The 18,043-nt window shown below is 34.8% G+C and overlaps 1 protein-coding gene across 1 annotated transcript in view; it reads left to right on the top strand.

The window, feature by feature from the left end:
• smo (smoothened, frizzled class receptor) overlaps window positions 1-18,043 on the top strand; it is a 106,484-nt gene that overhangs the window by 73,237 nt on the left and 15,204 nt on the right. Inside the window, exons 12-17 of the mRNA XM_089105173.1 lie at window positions 824-988; window positions 3,524-3,666; window positions 6,830-6,992; window positions 8,632-8,776; window positions 14,341-14,459; window positions 16,918-17,122. Coding sequence (XP_088961299.1) covers window positions 824-988; window positions 3,524-3,666; window positions 6,830-6,992; window positions 8,632-8,776; window positions 14,341-14,459; window positions 16,918-17,122 — 940 coding nt within the window. The remainder of the gene's footprint in view (window positions 1-823; window positions 989-3,523; window positions 3,667-6,829; window positions 6,993-8,631; window positions 8,777-14,340; window positions 14,460-16,917; window positions 17,123-18,043) is intronic.

The raw sequence follows: 18,043 nt of genomic DNA, 5'->3' as shown, positions 1-18,043 counted from the left end.
TTTACAACGCCAACCCCCGGCCCTGGGGGTTTGTGTCGACACCGGAGTTTTTGTTATATGATTTTTGAACTATTATTGACAAGATGGTTATCTCAAAATTTTTATAGGATGCATTTAGAAAAAAAGGGCGGGGGGGATACCCTCCGATCTCTTTTGACTCTTAAAAATTGAATTATAACTTTCAATTACCAGTCAAATGAGCTCTCTCTGAAGTTTATATGTGCATTCCTTCAATAAGAACCATATATTTCCCCAGGGCATAACATACAACGCCTGCTCCCGGGTCCTGGGGGGCTTTGTCAACACCGAGTTTTTGTTCTATGATCTTTGAACTATTTGTAACAAAATGGCTATCTCAAAATTTTTATCGGATGCATTTGGGAAAAAGGGTGTGGGGGGCTAGTTGCCCTCCGATCACTTTTGACTCTTAAACAGGGCACTAGAACTCACGATTTTCCATCGAATGAGCTCCCTCCGTAGTTTATTCGACGACCCCTTCCGTATGAAGTGCCTCTGGGAAAAAAATAATAAAACATTGGAGCCGTATGGCCTTTACTATAGGCAACGCTACAGAGTTGCACCATTGTTGTAAGCTTTATCTTTTGATGTTAAATAGTTGGGCGAGTCCATCCAATGGTGCTAGCCACAGTTCATTTGTCTTTGTCAGACACTTTTAAATACGGCTGAAAAGAACTGCACTACCTGATTGTTAATTGCTTATTTATAATCAAATGATATAAAGGAAAGAATTGTTACCATAAGCTTCTCCGCCTAATTAGCGTCACTTCTAATTTCTTCCTTTTTTTAATAATTTTTCTTTTAGATGTCGGACAATTCATGAAGATGAAAATTTCTGCCCCTTGCCCGATCGACTCTCCCCATCGTTAATTATATTCAGGCATTGGTTGTTTTTTGCGACTACAATTTTGGCATCCTCTTGTGCTTGGACAACTGCTTCTTTGAATATTTGGAGGCAGTTCTATAATAGGTAAGATTTTTGTCATAATGTGTGCCCAAATATAGTAATTTGGCTGTGGATCATGATAAGGGAGTGAAAGAGCGGAATTACCCCTACATGATTTAGTGAGTGGAAGATAAATGGCTATGCTACCCTACTAAGCATAATAAACCTATGTCAATTTTTACAAGTTATACCACCTTAAAAATTTAATTAGTCTCTAGGTCTTTTTAGTAAATAGAAAACCCAGATTTCACTGAGAAATGATTGAAAATTACTTGCAAAAAAAGACGCATCTGAAAAAGTAGTTCTAGACCTTTCAGCCGTTTTGAAAATCCTTGTGAATACTCATTATTGGATTATTCTTTATCCCATCGCCCAAAATTGTATTTGGTATTGGTGTGTGCTTGAGCCCTCTCAAAAGCGGTGAGAGGAAAGAGAGATAGAGGCTCCCTAATATGACATTCTCTTGGTTTTTCACCATAATTTCTTGTAATTCTCATATAAATCCTATGATCTTCACTATTTTGTGAATCTGCCCCCCCCCTGATATTCTTTTTAAGCGACATGTAAATTTTCTATAGGAAACATATTATCTCTCTCCCCCCCCCCCTCCCACTCCCTCCCACGACTTTACGCGCAAAAGTTGCCTCTGGAAAAAATTATTTCTGTTAGCGACTAGTATTTTGTTAAATTTGTCTACCGTATCGAATTATATATGAAGACTTAGTTACAACTTTATTCTCTATGATTCATTTGAGTGTGTTATTATGTCATTTGCACAATTTCAATAAACAAAGGGGGGGGGGGGACTTTTAAGACAATTTAGGCCTGTTTGTCTATAATGATTTAAAAATACTTTAGATTTTAGTTTCGTGGTTAAAGACTTACACATGGACAACACAAAAACATTTATAGTCTTCATTGACAAGTGTGTACCATTGATGTACTCACTAAAATGGTTACTGTCAAAACCGGCAGTTTATTGTAAGATGTTCATAGCGGTATACCATGTACAGAATGAACATTTAACAGAATAGGATATATTAGAAAGATGTCTTCATAAAAAATTATGATGTAAGATAATGCTGATTTAGTATTATTTGTTCCTTGTTTATAAATAGCCTTTTTGCTATGACGCAATACTGCTGGATTATTTTATTTCTGTGACCATACCCGTCTAAAAGTAAGGAAAATCTGAGTTTTCAGTTCAGATTAAAAATTTAAACTAAAAAAGACTTAACACTTTGGCTAATCGTGGTTATTGATAGCCCTGATCTTAAAGCAAAGACCTTAATGATAGCTCTTCGTAACAGAAGTATTAGCAACACGATAAATCAAGCTCTTCATAATTCACAATGGCTAGGGATGTAAAGATAGAACTGCGAGAGCAGCATGAGATACAGTTAGGGTAGAAGAATTGGACTACGGTGGTGTCCCTCAGTGTTAGCGTCGAGATCAAGCAGGCATGAGGGGAAGAATATCGTCTTGAAGTGGGGCTTTAGGGGGGGGGGGTAACAAGGTGGGCTATTTCAGTGTAATATGCCACTTGGAGAAAGAAGGAAGCGTTTGGACAGGCTTAGTAACGAAGAGTTCCATACTTTTATCCGATGTATGGGGATAATAATGATTTGCAATTCTTTATGTGGAGTTGTAAGCGGTTGAACGATTTTGGGGATAAAATGTTTGGAATAGATTTTTTGGGGGAGGGGGAATTGTAATACCTTTATCAGATACTTTTGATTGTTGGTGAAAAGACCACGATCGTTCCAAATATCCCCTCCCCCCAATGATCAACATTTTTTTCGCTTTTTTTTTTTTTTTTTTTTTTTACGTGGCCCGTGACATTCCAAGCCCCCACCGTAATCAGTCATCAAGTTTTTAAAGAATGTTAAACCGTGTTTAAACCAGAATCATGCAAGGATTTTCAGTCGCAGTGCAATAACGCTCTAGATCTAATCTGCAAACTTACTCAGTCCACAAATAAGGTGAGTCGTGATTCGGTACAAAAAGAGTCCAAGCTGTTACATTTTGGTGATGTGGTGCAAAAATTAGCTGAATCCTTACTGAGTGCAAAAATGAGCTATGTCTTCATTTGGTGCAAAAACAACTAGTTACTGACTCGATGACAAAACAGTTAAGTTCTTTGTTGATGCAAAAATGAGCCAAATCTTGATTCCCTGTAAAAACAGGCTAAGGCCTAACTTGGTGCAACACAAGCTAAGTCTAAGCTGCGGACTAAATCAAAACGAGTAGAAACCTTTCTGCTAAAGTTTTCCAAGGGGGGATGATTTTGATGCGGTGACTGATCCAATTTGTGTCTTCAGTAATTTAGGTTGTAAATTTATGTATGATTTTCGTTCAGACAAGGTTTGACACGCATACTTTCTATGGGGATGGGCTAGGGGGATTTGGACGACTGGCCTGCTTTGGTTTTTCAATCACATAGATTGAAAATCCTTGCTCATTTAAAGATCTAAAGTTACTCTTGTTTCATACTATTTTGTATTTTTCAGAAGCTTAGAAGGAGAACTGAAATAGGTTTTAATTCTCTTTTTATTTTAGAAAGTTTAAAAAGATTGAGCCAGATCCAGTTAACCACACAAAAAAGCATAGGGTAATAGCAGAAGCCTACAAGCAGCGTCTACATCTGCAAGAAACGGGACGACTTTCTATTGCAATTCCTAGTGACCATCCTGACCCAGCAGGTAGTTTTATCATTCCGTAACTTGGTTATAACTATGACTTCGTTTAAGTATTGATAAAATAGACGGTAAAAGTGCTCGAATACCATACCACAGTAGTTGGTTCTCTTTGTCCAAATTTGATTTGACTTCTCTTTCTTCGAGGAATGGAAATACCTACGAAACAGTGAATTTTATCCAAATGGAAGAAAAGCCAAATTTGAGTTAGAGCCTTTTTTAGAATTAATTTAAGGCTTATTTAACCTTGTATTGTCTGCTTCCTATTCCCAAATTTTTAACGACAAACTTAAATTTTTGAATGATTAAACTAAAAAGTATTGCCGTACGATTTGACTGGACAGACAATGCTTGTTTAGTTTAGTTTTAATTCATCTTATCTTAGTTACAAATCATTATAAAACAATAATGTTCCTGTTCTATTTTAGCTAAATAGACCAGGGTTTTTCCCTCTTCGGACCAAATATATTTTTTTACTTTTTAGTCACGTCATTAATCATGACTAAATCGCGATTAATATATTGCGGCTTGATGCAACGATGCTAATATTGCTTATGTTTGTTCAGTACCTGGGTTGGGATTTTAAAAAGTAAAATAGGTTAGGTACCTGCAATGCAGTGTATAATTGAGTTTTTCTTTCTCGTCTTTGTAATTTGTTCCATGTGGTTTTTTGGGGTTTTTTTTTGTGTTTGTGTGTTTTCTTTTTTGTGATACTCTGTCTTTTGTACCTTTTTTTTGACGGGTAATAAATAAATAATAATAATAATAATTTTGGTAATTTTTCTTCTTAGATCTTTTTATTCAAGTTCTATTTTGGGGATTATAATGGATATGTCTGCTTCTGTCCTCTTCCCTCATATTTCAGCATAAGGGGCTCAAAAGCTCCAGTTTCGGGTTTTTGGCCACGGTTATTTCATCAGTACACTTTTCATTGCGATCCACCGCCATTTTTGAGGAGTTTCAAGCCGTTTCCCAAAATTCTCGAAAATTTATTTTCGTATTAGGACTGAACTGGTACTATTCAGATAAACATTTATAATAATTTTCATTCCTGAATCAACTTTAAAGCACCAAGGACATCAAAATAAATTTCAGCGGGCTTTTCACCCCCAGAATCCGTTTTAACTTTATTTATACCTGAAAACCACAATTTTCTAATATTTTTCTTTGTTTGTTTCAAATTATGAAGTTTTTAAGCCAGTACACATTTTTGTTACTGTTGTCACCATTGGACCATGAAAGTAAATAAGCCAAAAAATTAACTAATAAGTAAAATTGACAACGGTTTTTCGTCTATAAAGATTTAAACATTAACAATCTGTTGGATCCCAGAAACTGCGATACCTTTAAAGAAAAGGTACACCTTTTGAAGCATTTGGTGCCATCTGTTTTTTTATTATTCTTTTGCTGGGTTTTACGCATGTTTTTTTTTTTTTTTTTTTTATTTGTGCCTGTTGCCAAGGCCGTACCCTGGATTTTTTTTTCTCGGAGGGGTTTTTACTCAAAGATTTTCTTTTCCGGGGGGGGGGGTATACAAAAAACGCGTACGAAATTTGTTTATATCCATTTTGTTACGTTTTTGCGAGTCAAACAAACATTTCAGGGGGGGGGTTCAAACCCCCTAACGCCCCCTCTGGGTACGGCCTTGACCGTTACTACCTAAATTCTATAACTGTATATGATATTTGCATACAACTCAACTCTTGTTTAACTCAACGCCCATTCAAATCAACTCTCATTTAGCTCATTCCTATTTAACTCAACACTCAAGCAACTCAAACCCCGTTTGACCCAACCGCATTGAACTTAACCTCCATGCAACTTAACACCCATTCAAGTCAACCCTTCGTAAGTCAGCAATGTAACTTAAAAAAGTAACTCAGCCCGTTTAGTCGAAAGTTACAAAAGTTGACTCGAACGAATTGGTCTTTATTCATTGGTCAATTCTTACGTAAGTGTTGTTTATTATGCTGCGTTCATGCACTGTTATCCCCGCTTCCTCTTTCTAAAACCATAATGTAAACTGTCTCGAAAGAAAGGTTTGCCGTTAAGGCTAATGCAGGAATGTCAGCTGTTATGTCGGTTTATTGTAATAGTGAAATTTTATTGGAGAAACAGATTTATGGGAATTGCGAAAAAGAGCTTGAAACGCTGATAACTGTCTTTTTTTTCTTTGGCACTAACAGGGTACTGGAATATCTTAAAGTACTGTTTAAGACACAATTTGAAAGCAAATGCTCGCATTCTTGTTTTTTTTTTTTTTTTTTTTTTTTTTTTTTTTTTTTTTTTTTGTCATGACAACGCCATCATAAATTACCGTATGACATAAAAATATGATTTTAGTGTCATTTCTGGAGTCTAATTGCTTGAAACTATAAACAGTTTATCTTTGAAATATCCGAGGTCAAACACCTTTGACCGGGTGTTTAAGATCCCTTTCTTGAATACGCCCTTTCCTAGTCCTCTTTGCAAGTTGAAATTAAAAACAGAATTTACGAACAAATAAACGTTCAAATTGGAATAAGTCTATTTATTAGACAGTGAAAACAGATACAAAAGTCTGGATATTTCGATCACATGTACAGCGATCGTCATCAGCAGAAATGCTAAAGCATTAATATTAAAACTAACATATTTAGACAGAACAAAATAATAGCTTCCAGTCCGCAAGTAGTTTACGGTTCATTCACTAGATCTCTCTGAGAGAATTCATTAACAGGGTTCATTCGAAGTCTTGAGCTGTAAATTTTCTTCGTTAGCATTGCCTAAATGCAAGTTACAACTTACATTTGATGTAACTTTTTAATGTAAGTTTCATGGCTGTGTAATTTTTGTAAGTAGTTGACATTTTCAATTAGAGAAAACAAAAGTAAACCAGAAAATTCTAAGTATATCTGATTTAATTTTTGTATAGGGTTGCATTAAATTTCAATGCTCAATGCACAATGCTCAGTCAAAATAATTGTGAAATCAACAGGTCGAGTTGCACAGGAAGTTCTTGTACAATCAGACAACCTGACAATTAATTTTCATTTTATAGTGAGCAATTGAAATCAGTAAGATTTGAATAATGTAAGGATGGTTTGAGGTATGCCTCAATTAGTTGTAGCCAAAATTATATAGAACCGAAAGTAAAATACAGCATGTATTCTTATCCTCTCTTTAATAGGATTAGCCCTGGAGTTGAACAACTCAAATAGTAATGTCAGCTCAGCTTGGGCCGCAGCGTTGCCACATTTGGTACGTCGTCGGAATGCTGTTGTTGGTGCTGGCGCATTAGGACTAAGAAGATCCTCTATGGACTCGGAAATTAGCAATTGTAGTTTCAAAAGGTATTATTGACTTGAATCTTGTCTGTTTTTATTTTCTTATTCTTTTGCACTCTATAATTTAGTAGCTCTATGGTAAAGTCATAGGTCCGCATATGCCCGAGCCCTAAAGACGATGTGAGCTGAGAACACCAAAATGGGGGAGGGGGCAAAAGATTAGATATATTTATTTCCTACTCTTCTTTCTGTTAATTTCCTGCAAAAAAAAAACTTAAAATCAATCAAACATTTATCACCCACTCAAGAAAAAAAACAGTGGAGCAAGACACAAAAAAAGAAAAGGACATACACTGAAAGATTCATAATATAAAAGCGCATTAACATCACAGTAACCGGTATCCAAAATAGGTGGAAGATCACTTAAATTAAAAAAATAAAATAATTTGATCATAAGGACCAATGCGGCAAGCTGTTTGCTCATATCATCCTCCCAAAAAGGACAGGCAGGGCAGACGGGGCATCATTAGCTGACAAATTATTTATGATGTTCCGATTCTCTTTCGTAGTCGATTCCTTTCCATAGCCGTTGACTGACGCATTACCTTTACTGTCTATAAGACATAAAGCACATAACATGTGTATAAGAAGTAGCGTAATATAGAAAAACAAGAAATGATGAGAGTTTATGTTCGGAATAAACTTTTATTTTTCAAACCAGATACGAATAAATTAAAGACAGAACGAAATCAATTTCATCCTGGAAGAGCAGTGAAAAGATTTGCCTACTATTGTTTTTCTCTTTTCTTAATTGAAATATTTACCAACTATATTTTGGATCCCATTCCCTTTGTCAAAACTGTTATTGCGTTGTCTATTATATAGACAGAAAAACTCCTTCCTCAAACCGCTTCGATTATCGACTCCCACTAACTCAAAATTCACGCTAACATTATTTTTCTTCGAGTTACGTATAGTTCGACTTATGCATAGTTTGAGCAAAGTGAAAATGAAACGACGACTTATCTACCGAATTTTGAGTTGTAGAGATAATTTTAGGGTCACTTCACACTTACAGACGTAAAATATAACTTTTTAGGCTCAAATAACTTAATAGGAAATATTTATTTTGATTAAAAATTATTTTTTAAAGCAGTTGCTGTGATTCAAAGAAAAAAGAATATATCTATTTATGAATATATCTATTTAGTATATGTATTTATGAATATATATATCTATTTGAATATATCTACAGGTAATATATACTGGAAATTTGAATTGAGGATTATGAAAAGTTATAAGAAGTTTTCATATAACTCGACAGTTTTTGATAATAAAATAGATATGATATTTTTTTTTTTTTTTAAGGCAATCTTACCCTTGTCGACATCAAAAACGTAATGGAATGGGGTCATACCCTTGCATCATTACACGCTATCAAGGAAAAACAGTCTAAAACAACAGTCATCCAGATAGTAACATAAGACGGACTAGGTCATAATTATAACAAGTATCAATGCCAAATAAATTTTCATTCAAAATAATGTCGCACCACTTTAGTGAAGAATATTCAATGAAAATGAATGAAGAAAATGTAGGTAGGAGTAAAATAAAAAATGAGTCAGAGTTCACATGCTACCCAATAACTACAAGTTGATATCACTTGTTAGTTTAACTAACAACTAACTGCCGGCATTTATTTCAGAAGTTCATTCCTCAACTTAAATCTCTCAAGGAAGCAATCAATGGAATCGTTGAGGTCTGTCTTTCAAGGGAAGTTTCTGTCTAAGCGTCGTTCGAAATTGCAGCGAAAAGCGAGCATAGCCTCAAAAGACTCTGGAGGATCCTTGGTAAGAAAATCCTTTTGGGCCTTAATGATGCCCGGGAAGTAGTTATCCAAATGTTTGACTTTTTATTGACGTTATCAACTCGTTTTCGAAGGTAGTTGCTACTGGTTTGAATAACTGGTTTTTGGCTCTTGCTGTTCTTTGTTTGATTATAAAGATAACATAATAACTACAAAAAAGTTAGAGCTATCTGGCTGAGAGGCAAGCTCGTTATTCACGGATAAAAACGAGACTTCAGTAAATAAAATAAACAAATAAGCAGATCTTCGATCTAAATAAAGACTTATAAATAATAATGAAATATAGGAAAGTGAGGTTATCATATCACGACAGACATCCACCCGAAAACAACAAAAAACATAAAGAACAGTCCATATAACAACAGGACAAAAAGGGTGGCTACAAAAAGGGAAACAACTCATAATAAAAAATATACAAATAAAATAGCCATATTACCTGGGGGGAGGAGGGGGAGACAAGAAATACTTAAAAAGGGTAGCTTTTTGTATAGTATGAGGGATATAACTGTTTCTCTCTCTAACGGTTGAGTAATAAGAAAGAGGGCAATAGAAGATTAGTTGTGGTATTAATAGGAAAGATTGTTGTCTAAGGGGTGATTATGGGAGAATCAGTTTTCAGTGCAGGAAGTTTTCAATCGCATTTTTTTGTAAAACACAGGCGTTGATCAGATGATAAGTAAAAAGTAAAGAAACGACATAAAACTTCAGTCTGAACCAGCGGTGCTACATATGTCTAAGTAGCCAACATATTTCACAACTAGTCTTTGATACTTACCGGTAATGGTATTTAAGGATTTTTGACATTGTTGATAGCAAATCTCTGGCGAATATTAAAGTTATAGAATTCTAAAGCCAAAACTCACTAAGGACATATTTGACAAATAGAATATGAACTGATCTTCACGAAAATGGGTATTTAGGGAATGCCAAGATGGTTGATTACACCTCTGAAACTGAATATTGCAATGCAGTAGCTCTGAGTCAAAACACATTCAGTACATATTTCAAAAATAGTGCTTGAGTATCACCAAGGCTGATTGGCAGCACCGAATTCGGGTCCTTGTCCCAAGGCTTCATAGATTCATTTTAGTAAAAAAGGGGACATGTTAAACCGTGTTTTGAACCAAAGCAATCCAGAAAACCTCAATCTATATTATCGGATGAACCAAACTGGGTCCCTTGGTCCCGTGGCTCCTCCAAGACCCTAATGTATAAGTCTAAAACTAATACATCGAAAGTGATTGTTTCACAAATAGGATTTTTCTACTCACCTAAGCTGGTATCTAACGATTTCCTAGCTATTGGATTTGAAATCTCAGGTTATGATTGCAACACAGAAGTCCAAAATTAAAGCATATTGTACTTTTCATACAAATAAATTACTTGTTGTATAATTCCCACCCAAGTTGTCTATAAAGATTTTTCCAGTTACTAATTTGGAGTCGGTGACTGTGAAGCCAACATTTCCGCCATAGAAAACAGTGTTCATCCTAAGTTTCCCACCATCCTAGTTATTTTTTAAAATCCAATTGTGTAGAAAATTTGATTGTGTAGTTGTATTTGTATTGTTCCAAAATGCATCAGATTGATTGAACCTTTTAAATAAATTCCCTCTGAGGCTGTCGGTATTTATGATCTAATAATTTAAAAACGTTGTATGGAATCGACACTCCCCTAAATTGACGCCAAAATACAAGTTTAGACTACATAAGTTCTTTCAAATTCAGACAAATAGACTACATAAGGTCCAAGAAAAGTGCTCCAAGCCTCATAACTTTGCTAGATTCTGATCACAGTACAAGTATATACCAGTAGCGAAATGTTTCTTCAAACATGACGCAATTTTCATAGCGCGCAATTTGGGAAGTTCTCAGGCCGTCAGAGCCATAGTTTCAGTTGCTACTTGATTTTCCATCGGACACATTTGTCATTGTGCGTGCGTGAAGACGGGGTTTAGCTTGTGTGGTTTTAGTCGTATTTCAAAAATCTTCAGTGGAGAGTACAGGACTTTTCGCTACTGTACGTTACTTCTGCTGTGATCCTAATTTATAAGGTTTTGAAAAGGTTTGGAAAAATGTGTCTTTAATTTGGATAAAAAAAGAATCTCTTAATTCTACGTCACTTGTGCGGGAGAGAGGAATTTCTCTTCTGTGTAAATACAGCTTACTCTTCATTTGATTTGCAATTAAGGATCTACAATCCTTATGTAGACCTTATGTTGGTCCTATTTGTGTAATTTTACTTCCGTCAAAATCTGAATTCAGTGGCTTTTGAGCTTGATGATTGCAAGGCTAATATTGGAGTACGGAAGTCAAAAATCAGAACATGGGTACTTATGTCCCAAATCATGTCTAATTCTTATTCATGTTTTGCATTTAAAGAGTGTTGAAATAACCAGCTACAATCATAAACCTAAAATTGCAATATGAAATTCCTAAAACAAAACACCATATGTAGCAGCTTTTCTAAGAATTACTTCTAATTTCTAGTGCAGTTTATTATAGGATTCGTGAGCTTTTTTATTACAAATCACATGTTAATTTTGCGTCTTAAAATTCAAAATTCTTAACACTATAAATACATATTTCTGCAAATGGTGTCTAAACTTTACCGAAATAAAAAGCATGGCGACTGCCCCTATTGCTACTAGTTTTATCATGATTATTTCTTCCCTCACTCGTCATGTGCTGCCACAAATTGTCGGGGTAGGTTAGGTTCAGGGACTTCTTGCCACAAGTGCGCCAAACACCATTCTACTATTAGTTAACATTAACTAAGCTTGATAGCCCACATTAGTGCTATTAATAAGCATAAAAAGCTGAAGATAAAGATCCGCCAGAGCCATTGATGGCGCATGTGGTGTCGAATTGACTGTTTATTTTTTGGTTATTTTTTTACAGCGAATATTCTTGAGGATTTCTGAAAATTGAGGATCGAATTTAAAACGAGGATAAATTTGCTTATCTAAGACATTTAACTTACAACGAGCAGGAATTGTTCATAACGAAGAAATCAAACCTAAAGCGAACTGAAAGAACATTACAATGAAGATTGAATTCGGAATGTTTTTGCTTTATAACTATAATTTGGGAGTCAGAATATTTCAAAATTTCCACAAATCCGTTTTCGCAGCAAACTTTTATTATTAAGATTAATCAAAATCATAGTTACCATTCCTGAATCAGGTTCAAATGGCAATTTCTCCTCACTTGACAGTTTTTTTTCTTTTTTTTTCTATATGTTTTAAATTTGGTTACTATGGACTAAAGTTCGTCTTACATTAGATTGCAGCCAATGCCGCAACCATTTTTAGAAATATTAATTAATTTTCCTGGAATTTTTACTTTTGACACTCACTGTGGTTTTATCAGTCTAATATGTGATAGGTTTCCATCATTTTTCTTTTCTTTTTTTTCTTTAAATCTATTCCTTTCATTCCTTTCAAATATAAGAATCAAATGGCTAAAAGAAACTTCAGATGTTATCTAATTTTTGGTAAAAACCCAAATGACTATTGATTCATTAGGGAGACTCCAGGGAGTGGCAAATCCCGACTTATTGGTACTAACTTTTATTCTGTTTAATTTTGGCTTAACTATCGTAATTTCTGTTCGTTCTGGTTTCATTTTATCCATTCATGATATTTCCGCTCGTTTTAAGCTTAAAATTGATTATTCACTTTTTATGGAGAAACTTCGCTTTTCAATTTAACGAAAAAAGCAGAGAGTCTTTGAAAGTTAACAGGAACAAATTACCCTAAGTATAAGGGGTGGCCTCCCCTTTCAACTTTTTGCTCTTTACGCCAAAGTGTTATTTGCGGTTAAAGCAAAACTTGTTACAACGGAGTAAATAGTCGAATGGTACTTTGGAGCGTCTTATTTACTTCCATAGGGAAATAAAACATCAGCAATTCTTAATTAGTGTGTTCTTAAATTTATTTTAGATAATAACTTTGTTTATCTAATAGCATTTCATAAAATTTTGACTTATGGCATACCAGGTCCTAAGTTTTCAGTGGCCTGGTGCCATGAATGAAGTCATAAAAATAAATGAGACTTCTGATAGTTAACTTCTAACTCAATTACTTTTACATGTATGAAGCATATCAGGTGGTATGAATTGTTTTCTAACCTTCATGCTTTGGATTTTCGCTCATATCTGTATAAATAAACGAATTCAATTAGATGAAGTCGTATCAATGTATATTCAGTCTCTACCTCCCGGTAGTACTCCAATTATTTGCAAGAAATTTTAAGAAAAGAATACAAAAAAAACTTTCTTGGATTAGAACGTATACTATGATTCTTATAATATGAACTATCTCAATGGTCTAATTGCCTGCAAGTCCTGTGGACATGGTCAGTCATAAATCTTTGATTCATTTTTTGGGGGTATCCAATTTGCCTTCAATGGCTCACAGAACTGATAGACTATTTGAATTACCTTACGCTATAACTATCTACCTTAATTCTGCCCTAGGATGGATGATAGACTATCTATCAACAAGTGAAATGAATCGTTTTTATACAAATTCTGGCTTTACTCTAATAAGTCATGGCTCTCAAGTTTTTCATCGCTCCCAAAAAAAACAGTGAAAACAACGCCTAGAAGATACCTTATATAGAAGTCACTTTTTACGGGTTACTCTTAGAAATAGTCAAAATTTTATTATTTTCTAAGAACAAATTTTGTGGATTTCGGCCGCTTAGCGCCCTGTAATTAAAATGAAATTTAGCTATCTTACTCAAAACTTGGGGATTCCTTAATAGAAGTCAAGAGCAGATGTCCTGGAAATAAAATCGCATTCATGTTGAAACAATTATGGAAAAGAAGCTGGAAGTGATTTGCAGCCATACTAAGTAGAATTGCAATTATTCCGCAACCCATTTTCACGTATTTCTCTCTGTCTGTCTGTCTGTCTGTCTCTGTCTGTCTCTCTCTCTCTCTCTCTCTCTCTCTCTCTCTCTCTCTCTCTCTCTCTCTCTCTCTATCTCTCTCTCTCTCTCTCTCTCTCTCTCTCTCTCTCTCTCTCTCTGTCTCTCTCTCTGTCTCTCTCTCTCTCTCTCTCTCTCTTTCTATCTGTCTGTGTCTTTAGCTCTCTCTCTGTGTCTCTCTGTCTCTCTATCTCTCTCTCTCTCTGTCTCTTTCTATCTCTCTCTCTATCTCTCTCTATATATCTCTGTATCTCTCTCTCTCTCTCTCTCTCTCTCTGTCTCTCTCTCTCTCTCTCTCTCTCTCTCTCTCTCTCTCTCTCTCTCTCTCTCTCTCTCTCTCTCTCTCTCTCTCTCTCTCTCTCTCTCTCTCTCTCTCTCTCTCTCTCTCTCTCTCTCTCTCTCTCTCTCTCTCTCTCTCTCTCTCTCTCTCTCTCTCTCTCTCTCTCTCTCTCTCTCTCTCTCTCTCTCTCTCTCTCTCTCTCTCTCTCTCTCTCTCTCTCTTTCTCTCCCTCTTTCTGCCTCTGTCTTCTGCATCATTTCTATCTTTCTTTCTCAGTTTTGTAAAAAATGTGTGTCTGATAAGATAATATATTTGTTTTCTTTCTTTTTAAAGATAACCTCCTCTGTCAAAATGAAAGCTTCTTCTGTAACGCGGATGACTGTATCAAGCAGCGATAATGTGACATCCTGTGGCGAACGTAAGACCGCAAAAAAGAAGCCTTCGAAAGGAAGGTAGGATTTAGTAAATAAAGTTATTGTTATTGTTGCCAACACCGCACAATTGTACTATTTTTGTTAAAATTTAGAGATCCTGGTACAATTTTTTACATTTGGATATTTTTGGTACAATACAAGTTTTTCGGTACATTTTGGTTTTATTTGCTCCTTTCTGAGCCGGATATCTGTTCAAGTTATAGTTTATTGAACATTTTCTTCTTGTTTCGGCAAATTTTTAACCTGTTGTTCAAAACGTACAAATTTCTCTCCCGTGGTAAAATTTTATTCGGAAACTGGTACAATTAATATCAAAGCGTTGACAATGCTGGTCGTTGCGCGCACATCTCGTATTTACGTTATAGCAATTTGTCAAGAAAAGCAAGAAATATTTGCTATTCCTCGTTGATGGGAATAAAAATTATTAAAATTTGAAGTAATTTTTTTAATTTAGACATTAAAATAACGTAAACTACGTTTCATCCGTTCTCGTAGTAACTTTCTAGCGAAATCCTTTCCTGGGTTTTCTTCTTCTTTTTCTTGAATTACACATTTTGTCCCAGCTTATAAATTGAATATGCAGATTCCCTTGAGCAGTTTTGTGTAAATTTGTCTCTATTAATATGCACGAAGTGACTGGAGGCCTGAGTTTATTATTAATTTTTCTTTGATATATTACAAGTAGTGCTTCTAAGAGGGAAAATGGCCTTCTCATGGGTAATCTCATAGCTTATATATTGGTTAGTTACCTTACAGCTGATCTAAAAGATGACGTTTAATCTGTTCTGAATTACTATTATTCTCTTTGACCACACTGTCTTTTCTATGACGAAATCAATAAGAACTCCAAACAATGGTAGGTCATCTTATTAAACAGCTACATGAAAATACAAAACAAGGACTAAATATTTTGGTGAATAAGTCACTCATGATCATCACTAGAGTTTCTAATTTACCAAAACTAAAACAAACTATCTTCCTGCTAGACATAATAATCACTTCCAGGTCAAAGCAAGTTATTATTTTGCTTTGACCCGGAAGTGATTATTTTGTTTAGTATGAAATCAGTTTGTTTTAATTTTGATAAGTTAGTAACTCTACTGCTGATGATGACCGACTGTGTCATCGAAATATTTAGAGTCTTTGTTTTATATTTTCGTTTCACTGTCTAATAAAAGGACCTATCCCTATTTGGAATAAATCTTTGCTTCAGTGCATAATTCCAAGTATTTTCCAGTAATCGCAAACATATTTAAAATTCTCCATGACCTTTCCGTTAATATAGCTCCAGATATAGATGATTATTCTAACGCTTTTGTTCAGAAAACAGCCACGTGTTTAGCTGAACCTCTTGCGTTTTTGTTTAACCATTGTCTATTGAGTGGTAAATGCCCCTCAGCATGGAAAAAAGCGGTCGTAAAGCCAATACATTAAGGAGGATCTAAATCCCAATTTGGAAATTATCGTCCAATTTCAAACACCTCAATTTTTTTAGAGTTCTTGAAAAGATTATTGTATATCGAATACAGGATCACTTCAAGCAAAATGAATTATGGCATCCGTCACGACATGGTTTCAGAAAAAAAAGGTCATGCAATACGCAGTTGCTAGAAGTTGTAAAAGATTTCCAAAATATGGCTGATTTCAGTTCGAAGTTTGATTGCTTGTACATTGACTTCAGTAAAGCATTTGACAAAGTTTCAATTACCTTGTTGCTTGAAAAATGTGAAAAAGTATAAGCTAGGCAGTAGAACTTTAACATGGATTACAGATTATTTATCAGGCTGTTTGCAGCAAGCTATAGTTGGTAGTGCACTTTCAAGTGAGAGTCCAATTTTGAGTGGTGTGCCACAGGGCAGTTGTTTGGGCCCAGTGTTATTTTGTTTGTTTGTCAACAATTTGCCTGAAGTAATTTGTCACTCCACTGTCAAACTGTTTGCAGATGATATAAAAGTGTTACTTCCCTGGTTGACATCAGCCTTATTCAAGAGGATCTGAATGCCCTAAATGATTGGTGTAAATTGAACTCCATGTTTGTAAACCATCAAAAATGTTTTGTACTCCATTACTTTTCGAAAAGCTCGACTTATCATTATTTTCTTGGTGATACACCTGTTTCATCTGCAGATTCAGTAAGGGATTTAGGTATCCACTTTGATAACCAGTTGAAGTTTCACAAGCATGTTGATAACGTTAGTGAGAATCTCTTAGATTTGCAATTTTCAACAATATGCGATGTTTTGAGTGCTTTAACACCTTTCTAGTTTTATAACTTTCGTAAATACCACTGTTTAATTTACCAATGTTAGATATGTAATAGAAAATCAAAGTTCTTTAAAGTGGAATTACTGCTTGAAATTCACTTCTCAGCAACAAATTATGTCTTTATTCTATCTTGGACATAAGAAGGATTCAGGTTATAATTAGCTTAACTACTCTTGGGATAGTTAAACCCAACTTGTACCCATTTTTGCAGCTCAGAAAGTGTTGCGCCAAAAATTATTAGAGCCAAACGGACTGTGTCCTCGAGAAGAAAAAGACGATCTCGCCGCAAGCCTCGCCATGATATAGCTATTCAAGTAGAGCCTTTTTGTGTAACTGTAAGCACTCAAACTTCTCCTCAAACTGTGCAAAAGTCTGTTCAAACTACTGTTAATCCGAAAACGGAATTACTAAAACTGGTAAGTTTTTTTTTCTAAATATTTTTTTCTTTTTTTAAACACTGGAAAAGGAATTTTTTCTCTTTCTCTTTCTTCTTCTCTCTCTCTCTCTCTCTTTATCTCTCTCTCTCTCTTTATCTCTCTATCTCTTCCCCTCTCTCTCTCTTTCTCTTAGCCTCTATCTTTCTCTCCCTTTCTTGACCTTTAGGCGCGTTTGAGTGTTTAAACACATTATAGTTTTGACTCTAAAGAATTTGCTTAGGTATATTTCAGTTTTACCTAGTAAAACTGGCTCCAAAGAGAAAAGGAGATTGCAGTTTTAAATTAATTTTTGAACTGGCAAAGAGATAGAAAATAGCCCAAAACAGATTCGAAATAAATAGCGTTTTAGACCACACTATCTTTCAACTTGTAACTAAAAGGATATGAAAATATAACAACGTGTGAAACTTTTACTTGACACTGAAAAACTGAAAAGGATTATGTGTTGCGAAAGCAGTCTTATTATTTTGCTTCACATCAGGAATCTTTCACCAACGTGAAAAAAGAGTAAAGGAAAATAAAACAGATTAAAAAGTTAATTCGTAATAAAAATAACAGAAAAAGGTGAAAAAACGCTGCGCAATAAAAAAGAGAATAGCTAATTGTTATACTGATAAAAGAAAAGTGTGGAGATTTAGTGTTTATATTGCTCCTACAAAAGACAGCCTTTAAAGCAGAGCCCGAAACATTGATCTGCCGTTTTTTTTTTTTTTTTTTTTTTTTTTTTTTTTTTTTTTGTGTAAAATCTTTGCATTTTAGTACTTCAACCTGTTAGTAAGGAATATTGACAATTTATACAAATGTTAAACGGAATGCACTTAAATTAAATTCTCAGAATTGTATGTAAAACGACTGTAAGATGCGTATAAAACGTCATTATAGTTATACCTTGTGTGCCCC

Source organism: Artemia sp. Qi Xiang Cuo, chromosome 19 (assembly GCF_049724085.1).
Source record: "Artemia sp. Qi Xiang Cuo chromosome 19, ASM4972408v1, whole genome shotgun sequence".
NCBI lineage: Eukaryota > Metazoa > Arthropoda > Branchiopoda > Anostraca > Artemiidae > Artemia > Artemia sp. Qi Xiang Cuo.
Note: the sequence above shows the minus strand (reverse complement) of the source record. Positions and strands in the feature narration are given on the sequence as shown.